The sequence below is a fragment of the Gymnodraco acuticeps genome, unplaced genomic scaffold, assembly GCF_902827175.1.
Source record: "Gymnodraco acuticeps unplaced genomic scaffold, fGymAcu1.1, whole genome shotgun sequence".
NCBI classification, from domain to species: domain Eukaryota; kingdom Metazoa; phylum Chordata; class Actinopteri; order Perciformes; family Bathydraconidae; genus Gymnodraco; species Gymnodraco acuticeps.
The window spans coordinates 622389-638763 of NW_022991991.1; the positions used below are offsets into that span (position 1 = coordinate 622389).

Below are 16375 nucleotides of genomic sequence, written 5' to 3' on the forward strand. Positions count from 1 at the left end.
CCCCCATCGGCCATGATTGCCCCCTCCTAACCTCCCCCATCTTTTCCGCCTCCTCTTTAAACCCTGCTCTCTACATATCCTTCAACTCCAGAGTGACTTCTTAACATCCCAATCATCATCATATTTGATTTGTTCTATTGTTTTCCCGAAGAAATAATAGTTTGATCATTTTTTTTCTTGTCTTCTACGTCTCATCTGCCTTTTAGCTTCTCTGTCGGTTAGGGTTAGCAAGATAATGATTACCTATAAATAAAAGTCACACATCAAAATTAACACATTTTAGAATTGGTTTTAAAATTGAAGACTTAAAAGGGCCCATGTCATGCTTTTCCGGTTATTACCCGTCCCATTGTGTGTTATGTAGCTTTTTCTGCATGTAAACGGTCTGCAGTCTCAAACCCTCAAAGTACACCCTGTAGCGAGTAAAACTCTAACACAGAAAAGACCTGTCTATGCTGCCCCAGAACACCTCGTTGGACATTTCTCTTTTCTTCCTGGGTACAGTGACGTGCCCATACCCAAATGGACCCATTGATCCAAGTGGACCAATCCGTGGAGTTCCTCACACACACACACTCTCTCTGCGGCACGCTTACACTGTAGGTGCGCCGCGTTTGGGGGGGGCGGGTGCTAATGGAGCCTCGCAGATGGAGGTGCTGCAGCCCCCTCAGCCCCCATTCGCGATGTCTCGCTGTCTCGCAGACCCCACGCAGCAAGCAGGAAATGAACCCAGCTCACACTGTCCGCTCCTCGCAGCAGCGAGCCGCGCAACGTCCCGCCAACACGGCACCCAGACCCCACGCAGCATTGTCATCTGTTTGTCATTACTGGTGTCATTTTCTGTTGTGTGGTGAGGCGACGTGGCTTGCCTTTGTGAAGTGCAACAACATTAACATTAACCTTTCGGTTGGTCGCTTGTTAGCAGACCCTTCACGCGATGGCAGAGCGAACAGGTACAGGCAGGGCCCATCGTGATAGCCCTATAGTTTAAATCTACTACCCACAAATAGACATATGGACATGGGTTACTATTTAAAACAAATGGTAAATGTATTTAGGAACCTAGCCATGTGATTTTAAGTGGGGGTGGGCCTAAAAATCTTCTAAGGGGGTCCGGGGGCATGCTCCCCTGGTAAGATTTGTTTATTTATTTTGGAGTTAAATGCATCAATCTGGTGCACATTGAGGGGAAAATAAAGAGACTAGATCTATGGAAACACCTATATGAAACAGAACTGTATACATTTCAATAATCATAAAATCATAAGAACATGGCCATAACCAATAACATCCCATTTCCAATATAAAAAAACATTTAAACTTGTTTATTTTTGGTTCATTTACAGTTGTGAGTGTGTCTGGGCTCCTGAATCAGCCATCCTGTCTCTCTCCCAAAAAAAGGAGAAAAAAGGAAAAAAAAAACCCAATCCCCCTTTCTCCCCCTCTCCCCCTCTGAAAAGGTCCCCCTCTCCAGCCTCTCCCTCTCACCCCCCCTCCCCTGCCCCCTCTCCCCCTCTCCCCCCTCCCCTCTCTCTCTTCCTCCCTATCCCTCCTCTCTAGCCTCTCCCTCCTCTCCTCCCTCTCCCCCCTGTCCTCTTTGAGGCCCCAGCCAGCCAAAGACTAGTTTTAACTCTCAAACAAGTTGTAATAGTTTTATCTTACCTTTTTTCCCCTAGTATAAACTTTTTTATTTTTTATTCATGCATATTTTACTAATCACTACCCCCTCAAATGGAAATATGTGTTTACATAAATGGTGACCAAACCGTTTGAGACCCACAGAGAACTTAGACTAAGTTAACTATCTAAACACTCAGAGAGTCCTTTACCTCAGCTGAGGTTATCCCGAGCTTGAATGACACACAGATACCAATCAAGGGCTTTGATTAATGATCTGTATGACAGTGGCCATGTCGGCAGGCCACATCATGTGGACAGCCAGTCACCCTCTGTGAGGCAGACCCACATTTGCGCAGCGTTGCGTTCACAATACATTAATGTAACAGGCCAGGCCATCGGGAAACCCCCCGGTCCTCCTGATGGCCACTGTGTGGGAAACCCTGAGTAGACATTGGCATACACAAGACTTCACAAGGAGAAAATGTATCAAAGATAAAGAAACTCTGCATCAAGACAACTCTACTTTTTCTCTAAATCAAATCACTCAGACCAAAGCTCAACCATACTTGAACCATTCTAAACTTTGAGCTTAGTCTCCGTTTACTACAACCACCCACTGACAACATTGTATTTGAGGAGTTAAGAGGGTATTCAGTTCATTATATGAGTGTAAAAAATGGCCCATCATTCTGGCCCATAATACAGCTATCCTCAACAACATAATTATGACAAAAAAGAAGAGAAGTGAAGCTTGAAGGGGAAAATATCAGGAGAGGAGTGACCTACCTGCACATTTGGTCCTTGTGACCAGCGGCGGCCCCGGGGGGCCCGTTCCTCCCTCCCCAGGTCTGGACAGCAGGACTTTGATCTCGTACTCCACGTCGGGGTCCAGATGCCACAGTTTGTAGGTAGGGGAGTCTACCACGTGGGTCTCCGCCCAGTTTCCTGAGGTGGTTCGGTACTCCACTTCCTTCAGGATGATGGGCCCGTCGCCGATGATGCTGTTGGCGTTGGGTTTTATCCAAAGGTAAGTGGCCCCGACAGCGAGGAGCTCAGGTGGAGCGATGGGGGTGGGAGGAGCTGTGATAGAGGAACAGAGGTGGTAAGTTAAGTGTTGATTGAGTCGGTTTGATTTGATAAATTCCCACTTTTTAACACTTTGTCTGGAGGTTTGGATGGAAGTGGTCCACAGATAATAAATGACATTTTCTGTTTGGTAATACTATATTTAAAAGCTCACCGGGAGTAATCTGAATTCAAATGTTTGCCAAAAAACATTGACACAAACAATCACAAATTGGCAAAACACAAGATGACATGGTAGAAAATGACCTCTAAAAAGAGTGGCATTATATGGAATACAAAATATGCTGTGCATGTCATATGTTTGTTTTTGGTTCTTAGGTGTGACAATTAACCTAGTGATTTGAAATTGTTTAAGGGGTCCTTATCTTTTCCCCTTTTAAAAAAATAGATATTATCATTGTTATTAATTATTATTATTTACTTTTTATATGTATTTTCTCTGTGTGTCATCTCATGATACTGTCATATCCTTTATTTGTATCTCTTGCCTGTAGAAAATAAAAATAAACAGATATGAAAAGTGTCTATTCAGATTATTCTTTGTTTTATAATAAAAAAATCTGATAATTGAATTCTATTGAAAAAAGTGTTCCCGCTGATTCATGCAGACCAACCAAACAGAAAACAAACACAGTGTCTTGTTTAACTGTAACTCTTCCCCCGTCCGAGCTTAGTGCTGTTATATCAGAATAAATAACTGGACCCATCTTCCTTAAAAACTCAATCAGAGTCCAATCAGTTGTGCCTAAGCATCCGATACTCAGATAATAAACAAAGTGAGTAGCCGCCCCTGGGATGTAGAATGTAATTTAAAAGAAATAACAAACACAATTTGAAATGCATCATTTCATTATGTGGAGTTTATGCATCAGGATTTTTGCAGACCTCAATTGATTTACCCATAAAGTCCAATATTTCCAAGCTGATTGGTTTTTTTTTAGTTTATTTTTACTTCTCAGACTCAATAGCAATCGCAGTCCAGCTTATGATGGCTGTATCAATATCCACTTTTACACCAGTTAGAGAGTTAAAAAAAAAATGTTGTTGTGATACTTCCATAGATGCTTGGAATATGTTGTAACTGTTACTGTGAAGGAGTCAGTATGATCCAGAAATCCCAGTGTATTCTATCCTCACAGCTACACACTGTGTATTAGTCACTAAATGGATACAATGTGATGTAAATGTAATATTAGAGTAGACCAGGGGCGGATCTACGGGGGGGCAGCTACCCCCCCCACTGTAGAGCCTTGCCCCCCCCAGCTGCCCCCCTAACTTTTGTTTCCCTAAAACTGTACTAAAACAAACCTCCACTATTTCCACAAGCTTCTCAAGCAACAAAACAAGCATTACATTATAAGTGAATCATTTTAAATATCATTTTAGGCCCGTTAAAAACGCAGCTACGGCCCTGCATTAAACTGCGGAGCGGCGTTCACACAGCCCGCGGCTCACACCGCTGCAGAGAAGGAGCGAGCTGTCCCAGCACCTATGGATCAGCTTCCCCTTGGAGCATTTCCCTTTCCACTAGTTTTGTTTTTACTAAGGACGAGAGCTTGAAACTAAATATTAATAAAACGCTTTAGTTTGAATCGATAGCGTTTAACAGACGGGCGCTGTTTGGGGCGTTACGTTACAAAATACTACGCAGACAGCGCTAGCTGGGAGATCGATCACTTTGCTAAACTACGCGGTAGCCTACTATTAAATCCACGTAAACTACACATCACAGCCATGAGGCCAGATCAATGAAACCAGGATACATCCTTTACCGTAAAAACTGGATCCAAACACAGCTGCCTGTGTGCGCTTGATCAATACTTTCTGATGTTATATTTATGATATGCTACATATTAGCTAGGCTACATGGCCCTAACGTGTAAAGTTATACAAGCATTTGTACCAGTGCTTTTCACAAGTAGACTCTTGCAGGCCAGAGTATAGGAGTGATTCAACAACAACAAAAAGACATATGAGAAGTGATCAGGACGAACAGAAAGAGGAAAAGGAAAGAGAGTTCACTGAAGAGACCAGGAGGGTCAGAGCAGGAGGAAGAGGAGGAGATGAAGACATTAGTGAAGAAGAAGAAATATATGTGAGGAATAAAGTTGAAGTATCATAAAGTGGGACAGAGGCAGGGATCAGGAGGCAGATGAAACTCCAGCTGGACCACATGGTATGTTCTTATTCTCCTTACATATTCCATTACAGCAGCACAATCTAGCAGCTCTTAGTATTGACAAATATTGATTGAAATGTGTTGCTGCACATGTCACCTTCAGCTCTCTGAAGAGATGGGTGATGTCATTTGTGTATGCAGAATTCTGAGTATTCTCTGAATCAGGTGCCTTTTGGGTCTTTATATCTTTGAAAAATGAAACCAAAATGTTTGGTCATAACATCTGGTATTGGACTACTTACATTTTCCCACCTCAGGCTCAAAATATAAATAATTACTAGGAATTTCCTTGAAAAAATGTAACAGGGTTGACGTTTTTGACAAAAAGTAGGCATGAGACCTTGTTTAGCTAAGATATGGCACCACATGTCAAGGACATTACAAAATTGTAATATTTTGCAAAACTATTGTTTATTTTTGTAATAAACAATTATTTACTATTATTAATTCATACAACATAGTTGAAATGTTGAGCTTGTCAATCTTAATCTGAAAATACAAAAACTGAAATATAGGTAAGAGAAGAAACTGACACTTTTGTGATGTAATTCCCTCAATGCAGATCACACATGGACTGATCCATTATTTTAATAGGAGGGTAAATGGTATGGCGTGACGGGGTTGAAACAAACTGAGGGACAATATTGCAATTTCATAGATAATTTAAGTATTTTTTCAGAATTGATTTTTGATCAGTTAAAGTTGACAAGCATATGATTATATTAGCAGCAACATTTTGGGATAATTGGCCATTTTGATTTGTTTGATATTAAATTAATATGTAATAATGCTTAGTGAGGACATGCAAATATGTCTGTCTAAGACAACCAATTTTTGTGTCTGTCTAAAACAAAATATATATTTAATTTTACATTGTAATGCAAAACAACCTGTTCCATTAATTCATTGCTTTAAAATACATTTTGTAGTTTCCTTTCATTTAAAATGGTTGAGGTATAGTAAGCTTGGGGGACTCAAAGGGCACCCGATTGTTTGTCTGAACACCTTGTTTCTCTTGTGCATTAAGAACACTTGTGTTAGGGCATGAATTAACAATAAATAGGTTATATACAGTATAAAATACCACGTACTGTCCGCCCTCCTATGCCACCCTGGCATTACCTCTTGCCTCCCCTTTGCCCCCCCATGTAAAATGTTCTAGAACCGCCACTGGAGTAGACACAGTTCAACTTCCTCACTGAAAACATGTGCCATTTAAAGCTGCATTTTGCAGAGAGACGTCTCTACCTGTAGCACTAATCCATCACATTGTTGACACGTTGCTGACAGCTACTTTGCCACCAGACTTTCACATTAAGCGACTTGAAACTAATGGCCTCTGTCAAGGCTAAAAGTATGCAATGTTTTATTACTCCCTCCTGCTTTCAAAACCAAACTCCAGAAAGCGACTTCTTTTCAAAATGAGGTATGCAACATCCAAATGAATAGTGAGACCTACTTGAAATGTTAGACACGATGGTACAAATACAGAAAGCTTGGTAGAGCGTACTGAAACAACTCAGACAAACTATAAATGGTGTCTGAGTTCAATCATTTGTCGAATGTTATATCCACTTAACCCAAAATCCGTACATTCATACTGTCTTCTATCTGTGTATTCGTGTGTATGAAAGGGTGCATGTCAAGGTAGCGGTAGAATTTAAATGTGTTTTGTTGACAATTAAGACGGTTCAATGGTTGAACAGCATTTCCGTGCACATGACTTGTGTTTAAAGTTTATAGTCCGATTGAGTTTTGCCCGTGTGAACGCAAACCGAACCTTCTGAAAAATGAAACAATGTAACAAACTGTGGTCTGGTGCGCACCAGAGAAGCGGACTAGTAGGTGTGAATGCACCCTAACAAATGAATCCAAGACACAGCAAACTCATTCTGAATCCACATCCTTTCAAACAATGGAAGGGACATTATTGGGGTTTTCATGTTCTTCTGAGAATCCTTCTCAACAGAGTTATTGAGGTACCATGGATAGCTCTTGCATTTATGATGATCCTAGTATCAGGATGATATCAATGAATGCTCTTTTGCATCAATGAAGTTTAAATTGTTGTCATAGCCTTGCTGTAAATGATAAGACTTCAGAGAGATCAAGATATGTCTGACTGAGCACCTAGACATGCACGCTACAAAATACAAATTGAACTAGGAAACCATGGATCTATAAAGTAGAACGTTTCTGACCATATAATCACAATATCCCGAGGTCAAATCTTCCTCCCCTCATTTATTTTCACCCCGACTTTAAAGTTTATAAAAAAAGGCAATCATGCACAAATGTCCAATATTTCATGACCATGGTAAGACAGTAAACAGTTATTCATAATGCTGTGTAATTATCATATTCTTTGTCTTGTCTACTTGCAGTGTTTCACTGTTTCAAATGGACAACCATGAATCTTGAAATGTGAAAGATGATTGACAGCAAACGTATCACTCACAGTCTGCTGCTAAAATGTGCATATCCATGTAGTTCCATGTCAAATGAATGCATGCACGATGGACCATGCCTCAGTACCCAGCGTGTTGCAAATGAACTTCTCCCCTCAATGCAGTGAGCTTTTCAAACGACTGCAAAATATTGAAGATTGAAGTTTGGGGTCTCTTAGTATTAATCTTTTATTTCTCTCTGTGGAAAGTGCTTTTTCAGTTGACAGCTAAGATATTCTCGCTAAGAATAATGGCCCTTTTCCACGGCTGTCTGAGAGCAAAGACCTGATCTCACTCTGTGCAAGTTTATTTACTTTCCTAAAGGCGCTATTAGAATATGTATGGTGGCTGCGGGACCGATGAATCAACTGTCAGTCACCGCACACTCATCCATCTCAACTACATGGAGGCCATAAATGTGTGTGTGCTTGAGAGGCTGTCTGTGCATTCATGAGTGCTGCAGGGGAGAGACAATACACATCTCTATGTATGCATCGCATGTGTGCAGTTATGTTCCATATCTTTATGAAGTTCTTCTTAAGCAACACTGCTCTGTATGAAGTATGAATCGAACATACTGTAAACACAACTTCCTACAACAGTGGCCTGTTAACTGTTTTTTACAGCTTGACTCTTCATTAACATCATTCATATTCAACAACTTCTCCTGATGTTACTCCACAGGAAGACAGAGAAGATCGTTCAATCACTCATTCCCTCCGTCTGTTTCCTCCCCCCGCCCTCCATCCCTCCCTCTGCCAGCTCGTTTACAGCGCAGAGTTACACAGGCCACCCAGCGACACACAACCTGGCACACACACCATCACATAGGGAGGAGCACACACACACACACACACACACACACACACACACACACACACACACACACACACACACACACACTCAGGCACACACATTTGTTCATTTAAAATAGACGTATTGTACCCATTGTTTACCAGCGTAAAGTGAACTGTGCTTCATACTGAGACATACATATTCATGCTTTTCCACATACACACATTTAAAACTGGACACACAGACATTTCTCAATGTGTAGGGACTTTCTGTGCATTTTGCATATTTCTGCAGAATGCTTCAAATCTGCAGTTCTTATATTCTAAATTCTTATAAACTGTACATATTATATTTTCTTTACAATTATGTTATTTTAACTTTGACATTTATTTTTATTTGGGGCATTTTTTTGTTCCAAAAGTTTTCTTATGATAGTGATATATGTTCTCATGATGTGTTCCTCTTTACACACCGATACACACCAAAGCAATTTCCATATGTTTAACCCCATCTTGGAATAAACCTGATCATGATTTTTAATACACAAATACTGTATTTATTGTTCTACACACACAATCAGAGACAAACACAAATGGAAATAGTTTACACTAGTGTATTGCTAATAAGTTACAGGTGGCCTTCATACAGTGATGCTAATGAAGTGTGAGAGGGGAGATGTAGGAAGACGGATGTTTGAGTGGAGAGCCTGACATTATTCCCATGGCGTCAAATATGGACAATTTATCATGGCCCTCTGCATCTCAAACCAGTGCACAGGGCACCCTTGGGAGTCTTTATGAGAAGCACCGGTGCTTTTAAGTTACAAGAAAAGGCTGATCATGTTGCTGATTATGTCAGTTGTGTAGTACATAAACATAGTATGGACGTTTTTCCATTAATTAGCACTTCTTTATTAAATATTATGAATATGTCTTTATTATCAGGCTATGTTCCACAATCATTCAAAGTAGCAGTGATAAAACCGCTTCTTAAAAAGCACAACCTCGATCCAGAGGTTTTAGCCAACTATAGACATATTTCTAATCTTCCGTTCCTCTCAAAAATTATTGAGAAAGAAGTCGCAAAACAGCTGTGTGATTACTTAAAAAACAATGATTTATTTGAAGATTTTCAGTCTGGCTTTAGAACACATCATAGCACAGAGACAGCTCTGGTTAAAGTCACAAATGACATTCTAATAGCCTCTGACAAGGGACTTGTCTCTATTCTTGTTTTGCTCGATCTCAGTGCTGCAATTGATACTATCGACCATGATATCTTATTGCAAAGATTAGAGCACTTAGTTGGCATACAGGGAACTGCTTTAGGCTGGTTTAGGTCCTATCTATCTGAACACTCTCAGTTTGTACGTGTCAACGATGAATCTTCCACGCAAATCAAAGTTAGCCATGGAGTGCCACAGGGCTCAGTGCTCGGACCTATTTTGTTCACATTATATATGCTTCCGTTAGGCAATATTATAAGGAATCATTCTGTACATTTTCATTGTTATGCAGATGATACTCAACTATATTTATCAATCAAGCCTGATGAAATTAATCATCTAAATACAATTCAAGACTGCCTCAAGGACTTAAAAACGTGGATGACTTTAAACTTTTTGATGTTAAACACGACCAAAACTGAAGTTATTCTACTTGGCCCGAAGAATCTACGAAACAAATTATCTAAAGATATACTAACTATGGATGGCATTAATTTGGCCTCCAGTGAGACTGTAAGGAATCTTGGTGTTATATTTGATCAGGATTTATCCTTTAACGCCCACATAAAATCAATTTCAAGGACCGCCTACTTCCATCTACGTAACATTGCAAAAATCAGGCATATCTTGCCTCAAAACGATGCAGAGAAACTAGTCCATGCATTTGTTACTTCAAAGCTGGATTATTGTAACTCTTTATTATCAGGGTGTACCAAGAAGTCAGTCAAGTCGCTTCAGCTGATTCAAAATTCTGCAGCTCGTGTACTAACCAGAGTTAGGAAAAGGGACCACATTACTCCTGTTCTGGCTGCCTTACACTGGCTCCCTATAGAACACAGGATAGCATTTAAAATTCTTCTTCTCGCCTACAAAGCCCTTAATGGGCAGGCGCCATCTTACCTTAAAGAACTTATTATACCCTACTGTCCTACTAGGGCATTAAGTTCCAAGAATACAGGGTTGTTGGTTGTTCCTAGAGTCTCTAAAAATACAATGGGAGCCAGAGCCTTTTCTTATCAAGCTCCACATTTGTGGAATCAGCTTCCAGTTTATGTTCGGGCGGCAGACACCCTATCTGTTTTTAAGAGTGCGCTTAAGACCTTCCTTTTTGATAAAGCTTATAGTTAGGGCTGATTAGATTCAGCCCCTAGTTTTGCTGATATAGGTTTAGTTTGTCGGGGGACATCTTACTTCTTCCTTCTCTCTGTCTATACCTGTGTACTCTCATGTTCCGATTAACCCAGCTTCCCCAAATGTCTTTCTTTTTGGTGTCTATATACGCCGGGATCCGGAGACATGGATGATCCTGCGGTCCTGTGTCCTGTATCGCGAGCCCTGGATCTTGAGTCGTGGCTGTGGTCCTGGATCATAGGTCCTGGATGGATATCCTCGTGGATTCATCTTCCTATTATACACACATGCATTTCCAAACATTTGGTCTACCTATGTTGCAAATGTATTATCTTTTCAATTTACACACGGCATCTATTGCACGTCTGTCCGTCCTGGGAGAGGGATCCCTCCTCTGTTGCTCTCCCTGAGGTTTCTCCCATTTTTCCCTTTAAACTGTGGGTTTTCTCCGGAAGTTTTTCCTTGTACGATGTGAGGGTCTAAGGACAGAGGGTGTCGTATTGTCATACTGATATTCTGTACAAACTGTAAAGTCCACTGAGACAAATGTAACATTTGTGATATTGGGCTATATAAATAAACATTGATTGATTGATAGTAAAAATAACCATTAACTTGCATTGCACAAACTTTAATTAAACCTTAAAAAAAGTTATGATTGAACCAGAAGAGATGAGATGTCTCGTGAAATGTTAAAGGGGGATACTGTAGGAGTACAGCACTGCAACTGTGGGCAAATAAAGGCGTTTGTGTGCATGTGTGATCTGCATGTGTGTGTGTGTGTGTGTGTGTGTGTGTGTGTGTGTGTGTGTGTGTGTGTGTGTGTGTGTGTGTGTGTGTGTGTGTGTGTGTGTGCAGTCATGGCTCCATAAAGGTTTTATCTTACAAGGTATCCTGGGGTCTTGTTGTAAGAAGAAGTGGCATGCACACTCCAAAGTGACCCGTGTTAGTACACCCTGAGGTATAGACACGTATAGGACCTGCTTTTTTTAGGGCTCTGTTTTATAATATTCAAATATCAAGTAAAACACACACACATGCACACACATATAATACAGAGTTTTAAGTGTGGTAACACTTGAAACCACAAGAAAAAGGGGTGTGTGAGAATAGTTAGGAATACTTGTGCTGTTGGTGATATAAGTAGCATATCATATAGATTTTTGGTATCACCTCAATGTCAATGTAATGTCCCCTGAAGTGATGTATACATGGTATGTGTGTGTGTGTGTTTTAAGTGCGTATTTCTGTTTGCGACAAACCCAAACGTGATATTTAATCTCTCCGAGCTCTTTTCAGAGAGAAGATAAAGAGCGTGTATTTATTTGTTTGAGGGTATGTGTGTGTGTGTGTGTGTGTGTGTGTGTGTGTGTGTGTGTGTGTGTGTGTGTGTGTGTGTGTGTGTGTGTGTGTGTGTGTGTGTGTGTGTGTGTGTGTGTGTGTGTGTGTGTGTGTGTGTGTGCGCGAAGGAGAAGTAATGAAGAGACAGATAGAGGAAGCACCAGAGAGAAGAGGAAGATATCGACCAGGTGGCGGAAAAGATGGAAAAATCAGTTGCACCGAAAATGACAATCGCTTCACAAGAAATAGAAATATGTTTTCCTCCCGTTTCAACGGTGGGATGGAGAGTAATGATCGTAAGGACGATAAGAGAAAGACAAATTACATATTCTTCTGATTCCCCTTCCTTTGTTTTTCTCTCCCTCTGTGTCTTTTCCATGGTCCAGACAAAGTCAAGAACGCCTCTCTTGTGTCTATATGCAGTTTGAAAGTATACATTGTTCATGAATATTTCAATTTTCTTTCTGTTGGTTTCTTTTAATCGTGGTACAGGAGTCTATTTCAATATATTCCAACTGGACAGAATCAATTTAATAAGCATGTTCGTTTGAAAGATGTCTAAAGTTGGAAACGGTCTCTCCTAATCTATATGTATCCATGAATGAATTCTCTCATTCTTCTAATAATCTTTCCGCGTGTTGCTGTTTTATCAGTCATACATTCCAGGTTCATTTCGTGGCTTCTTGAACTTTACAGTTTATATAACAGAGAACTGATAAGCCCACACACACACACGCATGCACTCACCGCTCTGATATGATCACCCCCGCTCATCAAGTGTTGATGATAACCACATGCTGTGTGTTTGAGTGGAACATTTCTTGCCAAAATGAAAGAAATTATTTACAACCAAGTCCCAAAAGGTCATGATACAATATTTCCAGAATGATATAGCCAATAAGTCATTTAATAGCTTCACAAAATACCATAATAATGTACATTTTAGAATTATTTTTGGGTTGGTGTCATTTCTCAAATGTTAGAGACATATGGTTAAAATATATGACATTATTTTCCTATCTTTTAAAAAACGCCAGGCAGATGTTTCTTGGCTTCAGAGATGTCAGATTCTGGAGCAGCACTATCCAAGATGTGGGATCATGGCTCTTGTCATGTGGACATAAACCAGTCATAAAACCTTTAGACTATTGTAAAAGTACGTAATGATGCTAAATCATCAATTTCAGAATTCTGAATGAAGAGATCATGAAAGCTGTATTGTGCTTTGGGATAATTAGAATTGTTTCTATTCATCCATCATTTGCATTCATTAACAGGCCTAACACCCTCACTTGTGATCAAACCTAACGAAATATTTGGTGGAAAATGTTTCTATGTGTTTGTATCCTCCGCCTCACATACATGTGTCCTGAAGCTGGCTCTGCATGCTGCAAATGTAATATGACGGTGTTCCTGCCTGGGCCTCATGAATCTCTCTACCTGGGGGGGGGGCTCTGACTCACCTGTCCTCTCAGTAAACAACGACCTGCTGACTCGCCCTGGCATCGCCTCACTGTCTGCAGGCTGTGGTGAATATCTGAGGTGGAATAGTTCCAACTTTTTACTAAATCCAATGAAACAAATATTTGATCCGTTTAACATTGCTGATGTGTGACAGCTCATCTCTGTCAGTTAAAGAGCAACTTGCAGGTTGTTCTTTTTGACTACATTTATGCTTAACCTTGCCTGGAAATTACAATAAAAAAAGTGAATGCAGGATTTGATATGTTTTACGAGACATAAGGGCAGGAATTCAGAGGGGAAGGAGTCGTTTTGAGCTCTGCTACTAAAAACTGCTTTTTTAATGTCATACGTCAAACGCGTCAAGTTACGTCACATAGGGGAGTAACTTTCTCAGACTCCTTCTCTGCCCAATCCGTGGTAGTAGTTTGTAGTTGGTTTGAGCGGTTGTGATTTAGTGAGCTGGTATTTTTTCGGTAATTTTACATTGCATTTCACAATTTGTAATCATGGTGAGCTATTGTGTTTGTCCAGCCTGTCAGCGTCAGGACATCGAGCCCACAGTTTCCCTAACAGGAAAAGGACCGGAGCTAGCTTGCGTTCCTTGCATTTTTTGTATAAAGGTTTCCTTTAGCTTAGCTTCTTAGCCTGAGCTAGCTCTGAAACTTCCAGCTCGGTGGCAGCAGGTCCCGCCTCCGGGAGTTAGACTCTGACGTCACAGTCGAGACGTTAGTGGCCGACTCCGCCTACTAAGGGCTTCTTGGCAACTCTGCAGAATCCTATGGGTGACGTCACGGACCCTACGTCCATTTATATATATTCAAAATGTGAACCATGTTTATTCATATGTTAGACCGGCCGCTCTCCCCCATGTGACGTCACACGCGGGAGGTATTTTTTTATGCGGAAGTAAAAATGTCTTACAAAAACGACGCCAGATGTCACTGTAGTGTATATTTCTGTGTATTATTTTGAAAATCTAGTGTATACATCATTTTCCTACACATTTATTCACTGGGGTCTCTGACCTGCAAGTTGCTCTTTAAGTGTCAGATCTGTCCTCTGATGTGTGGGGGGGCAGCCCTGACTCATCCAACAGCTTTATTTCCTCGTCTCTTTCTTTAGTTTCTTCTGCTTTTTCTATTCTTTCTCTCTTCCTTCCTTTTGTCTATTCTGTCTTTTATTATTTCTTTCTGTGTTTCTTTTTAATGTTATTTATTTCTGTATCATATGCTTTGTTCTTGCGTTTGTTTGCTAGTTCTATAATTTCCTTTCTTTCTGACTTTCTTTCTTTCTTTTTCGCAATCTCTTTGTTATTTTGTTATTAACTCGCCCAGAACTGCCTCTTACTTTTATATGAACACATTTCTCCAAATCCTGGGGATTGTTTTTGTGTACGCTGTGTGTGTGTGGGTGCATGTGTGTGTGCCTACACTTGTAAGGAACCGCACAATCCCTCAGGCCAACTACTTGTATAATAAATTCAGCACACACACACACACTCACACACACACACACACACACACACACACACACACACACACACACACACACACACACACACACACACACACACACACACACACACACACACCACACACACACACACACACACACACACACACACACACACACACACACACACACACTTACACACAGGGAACATTCCCCTCCTCTGCCTGGTCACAAAGAATAGTTTAATCAAAAGACTCACAGCACGCCACAAACTCATCTATCAGGGAGAAGGAGAGGGGGAAGAGGGAAAACTGAGAATAGAATAAGTGTGTGGGGGGGGGTTGTTTGTGTAAATGTGTATTCTACACACACAAGGGAGAGCAAAGAATCTTGGGAAATAAGATCTGATTACCTACTCCTCACAGCCAATTCACTGAGGCAGACATGTGCTACCTTTTTACACACAAACACACTCCATAGCACAACACCAGAACTAGATTAACTAGACGCACATTGACATTAGACATTAAAATGAAGGTATGTACATACACAAACACACACTCTATCTGCCCTCAGAGCCATCTAAGTACACTTCTCTACAGAAATATTGCACAAAGATTGAACCGTTGTCAAATAATACAATGTATGTTGATGATGCTTTTCACTAACCTTGCTCACCATACTACATTATCCCTTACCACCACATGTTAAAAAGGAAATGTTATGCTCCTTTTCCGATTTGTATTTTGTGTCTCTACTGGGACATGTCTCCATGCTCTAATGTTCAAAAAGCTCTTTGTTATTCTCATACTGCCTGTGCTGCAGCACCTCTTTTCACCCTCTGTCTGAAACCAGAGCCCAGTCTGCTCTGATTGGTTAGCTGGCCGGCTCTGTTGTGATTGGTCAACAGCTTAGAGATGTGTCGTAAATGTCCCGCCCCTTAGCCTATCATGTACAACATGTTGCAGCGCTAGCCAATAGAAATGTTTCATAGTGATGTCTCTATTCCTTCCATGTTTCCTGTCCCATTCCAAGCCTTGGATGCTACTTGTTCTGTGCAGACCAACAACTGCATTTATATTCATATCAGATGTGGTATGTGTGTTGTATGAGTAACACTCAAACAAATGAAATTACCTTATTCAGTATCAAGGCAAGTCAACGAGAGTGTGGTATATTGTCTTTTGCTCTGTAATTAAATTGTAAGTCCATTCACTTTTAGTTCTTTAAAAACATGAAATATGAAGCCGTCGTTTCCAGGATACAGCAAAGACAGCTGAGCACCTTAGGTATAACCTTGATGTCTTCATCTGGCTATGTGAACACAAATGTTTGATTCAACTGCTTTGATTGTAATGCGTATTCCTACTGTCAACAACGATCATGAGATGAGGTTAAGAAGCAAACAGGACTTGTCTTTTCAACAGTAACCAAAACACATCCTTTCATTTAAGGCTTATTTGTGAGGTTATGTCACATAACCACATGAATTCTGTCAAAGTTTCCATAAACAAGACAGTGGATTACAGTAAGCAAGCAGGTAGGAGTTTACTGAGGATGAACGTCCCAGAAATATAGAGAAGGTGGGAGAAGTGGGAATAAATGGAGGAATGACAGCAAGACAGAGCTGAAAGG

At 40.6% G+C, this 16375-nt stretch overlaps 1 protein-coding gene across 19 annotated transcripts in view; it reads right to left on the reverse strand.

Annotated features, from left to right (window-relative positions):
• The window catches only part of ptprt (protein tyrosine phosphatase receptor type T), a 397778-nt gene that overhangs the window by 267724 nt on the left and 113679 nt on the right, over positions 1–16375 (reverse strand). For all 19 annotated transcript variants that reach the window (XM_034201114.1, XM_034201107.1, XM_034201120.1 and 16 more), the window contains exon 8: positions 2407–2700. In XM_034201114.1, coding sequence (XP_034057005.1) covers positions 2407–2700 — 294 coding nt within the window. The remainder of the gene's footprint in view (positions 1–2406; positions 2701–16375) is intronic.